A 13,674-nucleotide genomic window follows, 5' to 3' on the forward strand; every position below is an offset into this window, starting at 1 on the left:
CCTTCTGAAACATGGAGTCAGATCGTCGTCTCTTCCCTCAACCTAAGATCCCCGTGAACACGGTCACAAACTACCACCTGATTCGAGACACTCCTGACACATTCCACATTTTCCGACACTATTTCTCCGCACCTTTCTGACCTTGCGGCATTTCACCTTTTTTTAATTTATTTTGTTTGGTTTTTTAAGGACATTTCCGCGGAGCCCCCGGCACTGAGGGGCTCGGCCGCTCGTGGGGCCGCCCCCTCACGGGGGCCGCGCGCCCGCCTCGCGCCTGCGCCGTGCGGCCGGGGCCGCCCGCGAGCCGGGCGGTGGCGGCGCCATGGCGGGGCCGGCGGGGGCGGCGTGAGTTTGGGAGGGAGGGAGGGACGGAAGAGGGAGCCGGGAGGAAGAAGGAAGTGCGGGCGGCGGGACAGAGGGACAGAGGTCTGTGTGTCAGCGAGGGGCACCCCGCGGGGTGGGTTGGGCCGGGCTCCCGGCTGCATTCCCGGCTCCGGGGCGCCAGCGGGAAGCTTCTCCCTCGCAGCAAATCGTGGCGTCCCCTGACAAAGGCGGGGAAGGGACGGTCGCGGTTCTCTCCAGGCAAGCGGGGTTGGCGCTTCCAGGCTGCTGAGCCTCCTCATTTTCCAGCCTCTCTCGTGTCTCCTGGAAGGATCCGCCGGTCCCTGCTGCTTTTCTCCCCCTTGTGACATTTAGCTCTGCTGTGGCTGCAGCCGAGGCCTTCCCGGCACCGATCGCCCCACAGAGCCGCAGCGATTGGCATCTGCCTGCTGGTAGAAGCCAGGAAGATTTTTAATTTACCTGCAATTATTTTTTTTTTTTAACTGCGATTTGATTTTTTAATTTTCTTGCAATGCCGTCTTCCTGATTTCTGTGTCATGACAATCTACAGTTCCCTTTCCCTTAAGCTGATCCATTCTTTATGTGTATATGTGCCTGTGATTTTGTTTTCCTCCATTTTTAGGAAATGTTGTCTTACCTGTTTTTGGAAATACTCTGTAATCACTTTGATTTTAAGTTCCTCCCCTTCACACCTTCCTGAATTCTCATCAAGAGGTTACATATGTGTAAAAAACCTTGTTTAACTCACCTTCATCAATTGTTTTCCTTTCTCTTCATTACTCTATCAAAAAAGGAAAAACTGTATGTAATTTTTCTCCCCATAAATTAGCACTGAACTGCTTTTTAATCATCTGAATGATGCTGTGTGAGGGCTTGTAGATTTTGTGGGTTGTGCTTTGCTGTGGTTTCTTTCCTGGTGTTGGGGATAGGGGAGAAGGGCACTCAATTCCCTGGATCTTTGCATCTTGCCATTCAAAGTTCATTTTAAGTTGTCCTTGTCCAGTCTTCTGGGACCTCCCTCACCATCCAGGAACTAACAGAGATAACTGCCCAGAGAAGCTGTGGAATATTCATCCTCAGAGTTTTTCAGAATGCTCTTGGATATAGCCCTTGGCCACATGGAGGGTCCCTGCCGTGAGCAGGATGTTGGATGAGGTTCCCTCCCACCTTAGTCAATGTACATAGCTTCTCTGAACCCTCCTTATTTTGTGCCTTACTTGGCCTCTGTAGAAATGGGGGAAAAGAAGATTAGTGCTTCTCCATGCCTTAAAGTGAGCTGTGGGGCTGGAAGAGGTGCTGAGGGAGGTTGCTTTCCTTCTGTTCATTGGGAAAGTAGTGTCCAGTGTCGCGGGCATCATACTTTTAGATCCCTCTCTCAGGTTGGGGAAATAAAACAGATCCTTTCTCTCTGTTGGATGTAGGAGTGATGTGGGAACCAGCTGTTCTGCGTGAAGGACGAGGAACAGACCACTTGATGAAGGGAAGAAACAAAACATCCCGTTAAATGGAAGCCATGAAGATATCAAAGCGCTTCTTCGCTTTTGGGATTTTGACATGCATAGCTGTTTATGTTGCATATGTAAAATGGCACTTGGGCTCCAAACCGTTTGTGGGAGCCACAGAAGGAGTTGCTGAAAGCAGAGGAGATAAACTGACCCATCAGGCAGTGACCACAGATCTCTCTGTCTTTTATGGAATTATGTTTGACGCGGGAAGCACGGGAACTCGCATCCATATATTTAAATTTGCTCAGCAGCCAAGAGGTATGTCCTGCTCATTGCATGACAGATTAAGTCTTCCATAAATTGTGGAGGAGATTATTGATGACAGTGTTCTAGGGTCTACTTGAATATACATGCTTCAGGTCTTTCCAGAGAGCCATCAGGAGGTATGAAATGATTCAGGAATGTGTATTTGGATGAAATTATGAAAATGTTCAACAAGGAGAAAATGCTGTAATGTCAGAATATGAAGTAAATAGCAGCTGTACTTTTAGACTACTGTCTTGAAGAAAGGCAGTTTTTCATCACACTGGTGGAAGAGACAATTATAAATTCAAACTGCCTTATTTCCCCAAATTTTTAGGTTGTTTGGTGTCTCTAGTTCCTGGCAGTGAGCTGCTTCTCTCTACAGTGTCTAATTTAGTGCATCCTTGGCTTCAGTGTTGGGTTTAAACTGCAAAACAAAGCAAAAATTGCAAATAGTTCTATTAAAATTGCTGTGTATTGCATCAGGACTGCTTTGGAGAACTGAGACAAAGTGTACAAGAAAGCTCCAGCTTTCGTCTGCAGTAGTAAGCTTCATTTGTTTGTATGTTGTCAGCTCCCCTTTGTGAAACTCTTGAAGATCAGAGCCTGCGTGGGTGCTGTTAGTGGGTGATTTAAAGGCTGTGTTGAGGATTAGCAGCGTGGTGTATGGTGTGATTGGCCCCTTAGGTTAAACAACAGTCCATGGATTTCCTTCTTTCCCTGTATCTCCAAGTTTTTGCTTCTTCCTTGCCTGCTTCATTTGAAACACAATTTCAGAATGTATCACAGCAAACGTTATGGAGTGTAAGTGTTGCCTGGACCGCTGGTTTATACAAGGTACTGCAGTTTTCCAAAGTACTGAAGTCTGCATCCCTCTGCTGCCATTGAAAATAGGAGAAAAGCTTCCATTAGGTTTCACTGGAATCAAGTTTAGCCAGAGCAGGGTAGGCTGAAACAAGAAGTCTTTTTTGCAGGTGCAGTTTGAAAAGCTGCACATGGCAGGTGTAAGGCCTCAAAGAGAGCTTGCACACATCTGGTTGACTGATGTGCATAGCGGACAGCAGCACCTGACAACCAGTCATGGCTTTAGAAGTGGTTTTCTCAGGTTCCAATTCCACACCCAGGGCTGTATTTAAAGGTCAGGTGGCTGATAATAGTTCATTAGACAGAGGCTTCATTTGACTTCTATTAGCACATAATAATGGAATTTTTTAAATGGTTTTCTTTTTGTGCATGCAAATTTATTTGTACCATTACTTATTTTGGAATACTGCTTTTGAACAGAGACTCCCAGATTAACCCATGAGACGTTTAAAGCACTGAAACCAGGTCTGTCTGCATACGCTGATGATGTCGAAAAGGTAATTTCAGTTACTTCTTTCCTGTCTCCCTTACCTTCTGGTTTGCAGGGATTTAGGGACTCCTAAGAGCCAGATGTAGACCCAGCTCATAATGTTTTATGAAAGCCTTTGCTTTTTGAGAATTTGTCATACTGCCTTTTGAGCTTTTTGTAGCCAAAAAAAATTGTGGCAGAGTTCTGTTTCCCTGTTTGAAATAGTGACTTTGTTTTGGACCAGTTGCTCAGTATTTCCCATTATATCCACTAGGCTTTATGCTGGTGAGATAGTGAGTCCTGCACCTTCTCTTGACCCCTTTTGATATTAATTTGTCTCTGTTTCACATTTACAGTGAATCGTAGCTCTGATCACCCTTTTGATCCTTCAAAAGAGTTTTTAGCATGTCTTTTATTGTTCTTTCCTCACAGAGCGGCCAGGGAATAAAAGAGCTCCTGGAGGTGGCAAAGAAGGAGGTTCCTATGGAGCTGTGGAAGTTTACTCCTCTGGTCCTGAAAGCCACAGCTGGCCTACGGTTGCTGCCAGGAGAGAAAGCTCAGAAGTTGCTGGAAAAGGTATTATCTCTTGGCTTTCCATTTGCTTTCCAAAAAACCATGCTCCTGTTAAAAATGCAGCACCCTGGGACATTCCTGCAAGCTAGGGTGTCCATCTCCTGCCTTTCCCATGTATCTATGATACCAATTCCAACAAAGCAAATAGGATTCCCTTCCCTACCCATGTCCATCCCTTGTTAATGGCATTCCTGAGCAGTCTTCATGCTTGAAAACCCCTCACATCCATCCCTGTTTCTGCACCAAACTGCAGGGCCAGCACATAAAGGCTGCTGCTTGTTGGACTCTTGAACTTCAAAGTGGTGAGCAGCAGTCAGGATCTGGCCTAAGCAGAGGAGTAGTAGTGTAAAACTGGGGTTTTAAAAAGCTTGAAAAAGTATTTCTCTGAATGTAGCTTTTATTTGAACTACAGGTGAAGGAGATTTTTCAGGCCTCGCCCTTCTTTGTAAGGGACAATTGCGTGTCGATAATGAATGGAACTGATGAAGGTAAGCAACTTTATGGAGACTCTTTCTGCAGTCCTGGAAATTCCTCTGCACTGTGACAAGTCCCTGCCTGCTGTAGTGGGAACCCATAAGCAGCAGGTTTGACAGAAGCAGAGTTTTTATGCAGACACAGGCAGTGCCTGCCAAAGAAATCTTGTGTACTGTTCTCCAATTTGAAGTCCTAAGCTCTCTCCTGATCTTGAAAGCTCTTAGTGTTGAGGAGTTCCTGTAGGATCATCAGAAAGCCACTGTGCAGTCAGCACTTTTGGAGAAATTTCTGAATATCTGCTTGTTGAAATGGTCTTCAACAATTGGGTTACCCCACTCTGCTCTTGACAATGCTTATCAGAGCTTTCTGGAAGTACTTGATGATCATAATGTTAATTATAACTCATCTAACAAGTGGGAATGTGAGTTCAATCTGAAAAAAAAATGTTATATATGGAAGAAAATACATGCTGAAGTAAGTTCATGTTGATCCAAAAATGTTGAGGACAGAATGTCAAAATTCTAAGTAACTGAGTGTTGAAATGTGTTTTAAATCTGCTCAGAAACCAAGCTTTAAAATAGCTGAAGCTGTTTATGAGTTTCTGTTCTTGCTGCTTAATGCAGGAAATATATTCTTTTCCTTTTGTTTTAGAATCAGTAATAGCAGTGATAGCCTGGGTTCAGCTAAGGATTGAAGTAGGCCATGCTCTCTGGCAGGCCTTGAGTTTTAACCACATGAATAAATATTTGAATTTGTTAACATAAGGTCACTGGTTCACCTAATTTATGGGGATCAGTTTCTAAAACAAGAAGAGGACAAAAACAGCATAGCTCACAAAATTGCTTAGAGGAAAGCAGGCAAAATTAGAACACTGAAAGATGAAAATTCTTAGTATTCATAAAGATAAGTGGAGTGCCTGACATCAACAAAAGCCAACAGTGGATGTTTTCCTAGAAAATGAACAATGTGAGTTTCAGTCATCTTTTTGTCTTTTAGCTAAGGACTGAAGCCTTTGTGACTTCCTGCCTAGGTTTTTGACCTGTGAAATACAGAGTTCTCCAGGCATTTCATGCATGGGGCTTCTCTCTCAAATATCACATAAGCTCTGATAGAGAAGGTCATTGTCTTTGTTCAAATAGCCTAATCTTGAATTTGTCAGCCATTGACAGTTTTGGAAACCTTCTAATATGGCTTGACTTACTTGTTGCTGCTGTTAGATAAAATTAAATGTTATGATCTAAGCATGTGTCTTCTGAATCTTTTCCTTATTAGGTATTTCAGCCTGGATCACAATAAATTTTTTAACAGGTATGTGTACATGAGCATGTGTATAAAGATATGACCAATGCTGTGAAATTCCTGCTCTTTTCTGCCCCTGTGTGGAATTTGCTCATTCATTGGGGTGGAATGGGAGAAAGAAGGCTCTGAGAATAAGTCAGCAGTTTGCTTTTGGCTTGGCCTATTTAAGTCATTAGGATTTTGTCCATTTACTTGATGGAGTGAGGAGTTTAATCCTTTTTCCTAGATGTTTAATGTAGCTTTTCTTTCAGTTCCCTCTAGGGTACCAGAGCATTTTATTCCTTTTTAGAGCCTGCTGTGACTCGGGCTAAATTTTTTGTGTGAGTATTCTAGATGTGCTTGGCAGCTGCAGAGAGTAAAAGAAAGTGCTGTGGTACTTCCTTACAGATTTATAACACAGAAATGCCACGGGTGTTTACACTGCTGAGTGAGAAAAGGGTAGCTGAAGAGTAGAGAGAAAACTGAGCTGAAGACCTCTCTGACAATACATAAAGCACTCTGCCATCCAAGTGCTCTGTTCAGCACACAGCGTGTGGGGCAGTGTGCTCTGGAGCTTTTTGTGCTCCCAGGAAATACCAGAAAGGTCAGGGATCTTCAAACATCAGCTATCATGAGGTATACTCAGGTACTTGGCACAAATTCTCCTTGTCAGAAGGGTGCATTTGAAGGATCTGACTGAAAAGAACTAGATCTAAATGAGACCAGAGGTCTTGGCTGGCAGCAGGAAGAATTCCAAGAGAGCTGAGTCTCTCAGGCCAGCTCTTTTCACTCTGTCATCCCTTTGGCCATAGGAATCTGCAAAATATTGCCAAGGGATCAGGGAGAGGTGGCCAAGACAGCCACATTCCTCTGTGTTACAAAGTGGTTACCAGAGCAGAGTTTGCAAAAGGTCTTTGCATTCAAAGTGTTTAGGAAAGCAATAACTAAAGCTGCTGTGATTAGGGCAGGAACAGCCAGTGAAGAAGTAAGAGACTCTTGTCACTTTAAGATTTTCAGGTCTGATAAAGCCAAAATCAGTGCCCAGTAGAAAACAGTGTAATTTAGTGCTGTGTGAAAGCTGAGAGTAGAGTTAGATTGTTCTCTTTCCTTACCACTGTACTTCTGGTTTTGTTCCTAGCCAGTTTTTTCCCAGTGCCCACCATGGCTTTCTCTGTTCTGTCACACATTTCAGGCAGGCTAGATGACCCACAGAGGAGAAGTGTAGGGATGCTGGATTTGGGTGGTGGATCAACACAGATCACCTTCCTTCCACGTACCAAGGTAACGTGAGCATGCACACTGTTGGGAAATGCTGCTGCAGGAATCTGTAACTGCTCAGATTTCTTTCCCTTGGAAACAGAGCAAGAGTTTTGTCAGTGTGATGTGAAGCCACACTTGTGACTTGGTCATATGTGCCTTTTTATAGTCAGTCCCAGAGGCATTCACAACTCTTCATCCAGCTCCATGGGTCAGTGGTGCTTGTGGTGAGTCTGCCAGGGCTGCTTTATCTCGTGGAGGACACCATGTTCTGAATGTCTGAATCCTTGACTTTCAGTTTGTACAGCTTATAACAAAGAGCACAAAAACCAAGGCTCTTAATGAATTCAAGTCCAGCATATGGCCTACACTGGGGTTTAAGAACACAGTGAGGTGCCTTCTCAATCCTTGTTTCTGATTGTCCTGAGTTCACTCAGTTGCAAATGAATGCCATTTTAGCTTCCTGGCATTTTTACAGCTGTTCTCCAAAGCTCTGTGGTTCTGGTATTGTAAGGCTCTGGCCTGAGCAGAGATAGTGCTCATAGTAAAGCTGCACAAAAGCAGAAGGAGTGTCCCAGGCTGGGATGATCAAGACATTGCACTGTTTCAGCAGAATGACAAGGGATGTGAAGGGTCCAGGATGTGGAAATTCTGGAGATAGAGAAGGAGTTAAGATATGAGCAGCACTGTGGCCAGAGCTTTGCTCCCCACAAACACCCTACTGAGCTGATGCACTTGGGGAACAGGCTACCCTTTCATTCCTTCAGACCACAGGCTGATCCTTGCTCTGTTCCTTGGCAAGCACAAGGATGTGCTTTTCCTCTGGCTTGTGCAAGTTCACAGATGAATTCACTGGAGTAGGAAGTTAATGCGTCCCTGGCCTGCCTATTAGTTTGCACACAGTTCCTGTAGTAGGGATCATGTGAAGAGGCAGTTGCTGGAGCCTCTGGGCAAAAGCAGTTAAGAGCTGGAGTAAGGATTCATTTTTAATGAAAGTAACTCTTTTATACAGCATATTGGTGTGGACACAGATATAACCAATTTGAACCCTGTCATGTGAAGACCCTCTTAGCTCCAGATTTTGTGGCTGTCTTGTGCATCAGCAGTCAAATTGAAATCCTTGCAAATTCATCATTTCTCTCTGAATCATGCTAGGATTGTTTCACATTTTTCCTAATGTGTTGGAAGATTACCTTGTTGATGTTTGCTGCTGGCTGGCAGAAACCTGCCAGTGACATCTTTTTCTCCCTCCAGGCAACTCTCCAGACATCACCATCTGGCCACACAACTTCATTTCAGATGTTTAACCACACCTACAAACTGTATTCATACAGGTTAGTTGTGGAAAAGAGAGCACAGTGCTCAGATGGAAGCTTTCTGTGAAGCCAGGGAGACTGAGGTGTTTTTCTGGAGTGGGGTCCTTGCAAATGAATATCATGAAGAAGCAGAGAAACTTGAGCCATGTGATTTTGGTGGATTAACCTTGGCTGCCCACCAGATGCCCACCAAGTCCTTCTATCACTCCCATTCTATTAACAGGACAGGGGAAGAAAATAGGACAAAAAGTTCATGGGTGAAGATAGCCAGGGAGGTCACCAGTTATTGTCATGGGTGAAACAGAGTTGACTTTAGTCAAATTTTTTAGTATTTAATTTATTGCTAATTAAACAGTAAGATAATGAGAAATAAGAACAAAATCAAAGATGCTTTCTCTCCACCTCTCTCTCCTTCCCAGGCTCAGCTTCACTTCCAACTTTTATACCTTCTGACCACTGAGCAGCACAGGAAGATGGAGAATGGGGGTTGCAGTCAGTTCATAATGCTTTGTCTCTGTTATTTCTTCTTCCTCACTGTCTTCTCTGCTCCCAGTGTTTTGGGCCAGCAGCTTCCTCCCACCCCGTTTGCTGTGGGGTGTGGTTGGGCTCAGAAAATCAGTTCTATATGCAAGTGTCTGTGCTGCCTTTGAGGAGTGTAGGAGCACCCAGTGAGGTACTAGGGGTGGAGTTAGAGAAATGCCATTGCCAGTTCTCCAAGAACCAGATTACAACTGACAGCTATTGCCTGAGCTTTTTCAAAGATAAATTATCCTTCTGGATAAGGTAATATGAGAACAGGCTGTCACACTGTTCCACTCATGTGCATGAGCTGCTGACTTGAGCCACTTTAATTACCATGGCTGTCAAGAGGAGACTGGCATGTCCCAGCTAGGTTGTCAGTGGAGTATCAGAGGAAGGATGTCTGTTGCTCACAGAGGCTTTTCTCCCTTTGCAGTTACCTGGGACTTGGGCTGATGTCAGCAAGGCTTGCCATTTTGGGAGGAGTTGAGGGAAAACCCTGTAAGTTATGGGCAGTCTTCAGATCCTGGTTCTGAGCTCAGGGTGTGTAGTCCTGTGGTGGGGGGAGGAGCTGTGTATCCCCTTCCCACTGGGCTTGAGGTTCCTGAGTGGCATGTGGGCTCCTGTCACCATGGCTGGGTGCATTTGAGATGAATGCAGGAGGTGACACTGACAGCTCCCAGGAGACCTGGATTCTTGCCAGCCCTAGGTTGGGGGTGGCATGGGACATCCAAACCATGACTGGGCTGTGGAGGGACCTTGCTGAAGCTGCAGGACAGTATGGAGAAGGGTTGGGGATGAAGGATCTGAATTTACTCTTTATGTTTTTATCTAATGTGGCTTTGTTTTACTTCTGCAGTAGGAGAAGGGGAGGAATTGATCAGCCCTTGTTTACCACCTGGCTTCAAATCCGAATGGCAACACGCTGAGATAGTATACAAAATTAAAGGACAGAAGGCAGGTATAGTGATTTATCACTCTTGCTGTCTAGGTTAGCTGCTATTAGCACAGTAAATACACACTCATCCTCTTTCAAAGACACCAGACTCTGTTTACTGCTCTGTCTGGCTTCTCTTGATGTGCTGTCAAAGAGATCCTGCAGTTCCTTTGTCTTGTGCCATGATGTGTCTGTCCAGTCAGTAAAGCTGCTAGACATGATGCAGATGGAGTTGAGCAGCCCTTGAATAGGTCTTTCAAAACCCTTCTGCCTCAAATGATGTTGTTCATCTCTGATTATCACATAGTCCCAACATGAGGATGGTAGGTGTCTGCCTCTAGAAGAAGATTCAGATTTCAGTTCTCTGTGAAGAGTTTTGCTATTTTGCAAAAAGGTGCCTGTTTCCTGGCAGATCCTAAATAAAGTTTATATATATTTAACTCTCAGCCTGTAATATGATTTTTTTTGTCTTCTTTCAGGTGAGCCTCTGTATGAGTCTTGTTCTAATAAAGTGGCAAAGATGCTCTACAAGAAAGTTCATAGAGCTGGGGAAGTGAAGGACCTGGACTTTTACATTTTCTCCTACTACTATGACTGTGCAGCAGAGGCTGGTCTCATAGGTATGTCTGCTTCTGAGTTAATTTCATTTTAAATGGCAAGTTATGGAAGCAGTGGGAACACTTAGACACATCACAATGCTTTGCTAAGCTGTCATGGAAATTAGTTTGTTAACACTGCTGTGCAGCATTGACTTGATATTATTGTTTACAATATAGACAATATTGTTGTCTATAATATAGAAGTTTCTTCTGTGAAAGAAGATATGGGCCTGTGAAATAGGACCTACAGCCTCTGATAATAGTTTTTAAACAGTTTGAATTTCAGAAATGGTTGTTACCCAATTAGCTCTACAGTCTGAAATAGAAAAAACTTCATGATGATAAACAAATTTCTTGAGCAGTAAAGCAGTAAAAATTATTTGGGCTGTGTGTTTGCTCCACTGACCTTTTGATGGAATGAAGATTTTCAGATATTTCCACATGCATTCAGAATGCATCACATAACTCTTTTCCAGTGGTGTGCTTGTGTACAAAAGGCTGTCATACTGAATGGTAAAAAGCAGATAATGAGATCTCAAGTTAGTATGGACAAACACACCTTCCATCTCAGCTACTCTCTTTTTACAAATAATTTCAGATTGAATGTGTTGCAGAGCACCACTGCCCTGTCAGATCTGGTCACAGGTGTTCACTGGACAGGGCAGTGGAGAGATGGGGATCAGGTGAGATGGTCTGTAAGCTCTGTTTCTGCAGGAAACAAGGCTAAAGGTTCCTTATAAACCAAGGCTTTTGAATCTATATTGAGAATCTTTTAAATGTTCTTTTACCTTTAAAACCAGCCTGAATTTTGACATTGATTTCAGTGGCTCAAGGTTTAATTTCTAAACAACTTTTATGATTTGAGTCTACAATTGCCTTTATACAAAGACCATAAAAAACTGTTTTTTTTTCTTTTAGATAAAGAAAAAGGAGGAAGCTTAACTGTCAGTGACTTTGAAATTGCAGCTAAATATGGTGAGTAAAATACAAACACACACTAGTAATTGTGTGTAAATCCATTCCAGGTGGCAAATGTGAGACACACTAAGAAGCCTGATGCTTTTAAGTAAATATTCAGTCCCTCTAAATAGCATCTAACCAACATTTCTGCTTATTTCTGAAAATCTCACCTATTTTTATATTCGCTTCTGCTTTTGCAGTTGGTTTTATTTTGAGTTTTTATTTTTCTTTTATATTGTTGGGCTTTTTTTAATTTGGTTTTGTCAACATTTGTTAAGTGCTGGTGCTCAAGAAAGATAACACACCTGTGGTTGCTCAGATATTCAAAGAATTGAAGTAGATTGAAGAAAGGCTCTTTTCCTGGAGAGATACAAGAAACTGCTGTTAGGGGAGAGACAGAATGTCTTGACTTCCTTACAAAGTTTATGTGCTTATCCTAATGTGTGTATGTCATTTCAGCCCCATTGTAACAGGTTCCATCACTGACAAATGCTGTTTTGTGGATTCATTTGAGATTTTTCACAGTGGGGCTGTTGTTAGACCTTAGCCTACACTGTGCATTCAGACACTGTTTTCTTTCTTCTCAGTTTGTAAGACCATGGAAATCAGCCCTGGAAACAACCCTTTTCTCTGCATGGACCTCACATACATCACCTTCCTGCTGCAGGAACTGGGCTTCCCAAAGAGCCAAAGCTTTAAGGTGAAGCTCAAAGAGGGTTTCTGGGGGGAGTGGGCAGGAGGGTGCCAAGGCAGGAGTCATCCTGCCAGGAGCTTGGTTCTTGATTTACCTTCTTGCTACAACACATGGTGGGTGCAGCAACACTCTCCCCACAATGCTGGTAACTGTTTGTCATAATCTTCAGCACTGTATCAGTACTTGCATGCTTCAGATTCTCCCAAAAAAAAAAGTGGTTTAACTTTTCTGCTTGTGTTTTTGTTTTGTTTTTTTTTTGTCCAGCTTGCCCGGAAAATTGACAATGTTGAAACGAGCTGGGCATTGGGAGCCACTTTCCATTACATCGACTCACTGAACAGACTGCAGTACTAACACTCCTAGAAGGTGACTTTTTGGAATTTCCTTTTTTTGGAAGCCCAGCATGGGAGACCCTGTTGAAGGGTGTGCTTTTGGCTTCCAGAGTCCTTTGGAAGATCACCATGAACTACACTACTTTCCTCCCAGCCCCTGCCAAGCCCCCACCATCGCTAGCTCTTTTTTACAGTGCAGAGTGTAAAGGAAAAGCCTTGATTTGACAGCATGTGCCATCAGCTTAATGTAAAACTCGATCCTTTTGGAAGGAGAACCAGGACTCTGCAGGACATCTATGATCTCTATGAGAAAAACACACTTTTTTTTGGAATATGCCTCTGTACTATGTGCTCACTGTGTGCTGAAGTTGCTGAACAGTCACTCCAGAAGGAACTCTTTACTGTCCTGATTTCAGGGTGTTTTTTTCCTGTTGGTCAGCAGTTTTCAGTGATGATTTTTATTTTACTACTCCTGTGTTCGAAGGTAAACTTGTGTGTGTGCAAAAATGGTGCATTTACACATTATGCTGCTGACAGGCAGCAGCTTTGAAATGCAGCATGGAAGTCACAGCTCTGTGTTCCAGTTGCCAAAGGTGAAAAGCTCAGGAAGACTCTAGAACTGGATATAGGCTTGGAGGCATGAGTTGGAGCCTGTGTACCTGTTAGGGTCAAAGCCTAATGTTGATTCCCTGGCTCTTGGGAGGTGGATGATGGAAGGCAACATCAGATATGCTGAATGAGCAAGGCCTGGGAGCTGGGTACAAGGATAATGATGGATTTGACACTTCTAGAGCTGATCAGAGGAAGATAGAGCAACAAGATGCAGCCACAAAAATAAACCCTGAGCATGGCTTACTGGACATTGCAGACTTTTGTGCCCTGGCAAGGTTGATGCAGGGCTGGGGATTAATGCATTTGCATGGTATTTTGGGTGAGTTTTCCTGCAGACACATCTGTGCTACATGGATGTATTGTGATTGCAATGAGCCAGGGCAGGGTAGCCAATGTGCTCCACTCCTACAGTGCCTGGTATGCAGGCAGGGAGTGATCACAGGGGCTGGAGGAGATATGCTGTGTTATTTGTAATCTAACTGTGAATTTGTGATGTATTTAATGAATGTATAGAGAAGGCCCAAGTGGTCTTTTGGGGGTGCAGAAGAGCCCTGACTCATGGGCTCAGGACAGCAGTACATGACACAGTGACCTGCTGTGTGGGGACACTTGAACCTCGCTGTGCCGACAATAAACCCCCAATTTGAAATCAGAACGTGGTGGTGAGGAGCCTTTTAGCGCCAGAGCCCGCACGGGGGTG

General features: G+C 43.8%; 1 protein-coding gene across 3 annotated transcripts; it reads left to right on the forward strand.

Moving 5' to 3' along the window:
- Nucleotides 1-289: 289 nt before the first annotated feature.
- ENTPD6 (ectonucleoside triphosphate diphosphohydrolase 6) lies at nt 290-13,629 on the forward strand. Of its 3 annotated transcripts, none has more exons than XM_066546140.1 (14): nt 290-345; nt 1,764-2,105; nt 3,375-3,451; nt 3,856-3,999; nt 4,409-4,484; nt 5,743-5,778; nt 6,887-7,029; nt 8,260-8,339; nt 9,277-9,341; nt 9,700-9,801; nt 10,257-10,397; nt 11,295-11,351; nt 11,924-12,036; nt 12,295-13,629. In XM_066546140.1, the coding sequence occupies exons 2-14, from the start codon at nt 1,847-1,849 to the stop codon at nt 12,382-12,384; spliced, it is 1,383 nt and encodes a 460-aa protein (XP_066402237.1). In that variant the 5' UTR covers nt 290-345; nt 1,764-1,846; the 3' UTR covers nt 12,385-13,629. The 3 variants fall into 3 exon arrangements, with proteins under 3 accessions (XP_066402237.1, XP_066402236.1, XP_066402238.1); XM_066546139.1 differs by having other exon boundaries at nt 313-426; XM_066546141.1 differs by having other exon boundaries at nt 313-426; nt 6,941-7,029.
- The last annotated feature ends 45 nt before the right edge of the window (nt 13,630-13,674 follow it).

The sequence above is a fragment of the Molothrus aeneus genome, chromosome 3 (assembly GCF_037042795.1).
Source record: "Molothrus aeneus isolate 106 chromosome 3, BPBGC_Maene_1.0, whole genome shotgun sequence".
NCBI classification, from domain to species: Eukaryota; Metazoa; Chordata; class Aves; order Passeriformes; family Icteridae; genus Molothrus; species Molothrus aeneus.

Excerpts from the sequence above, each read along its gene's own strand:
- ENTPD6 (XM_066546140.1), top strand. The coding sequence starts at position 1,847 with ATGGAAGCCATGAAGATATCAAAGCGCTTCTTCGCTTTTGGGATTTTG. Across the intron at positions 4,485-5,742 it reads AATGAATGGAACTGATGAAG|GTATTTCAGCCTGGATCACA; the intron begins GTAAGCAACTTT and ends TTTCCTTATTAG. Across the intron at positions 8,340-9,276 it reads TACAAACTGTATTCATACAG|TTACCTGGGACTTGGGCTGA; the intron begins GTTAGTTGTGGA and ends CTCCCTTTGCAG.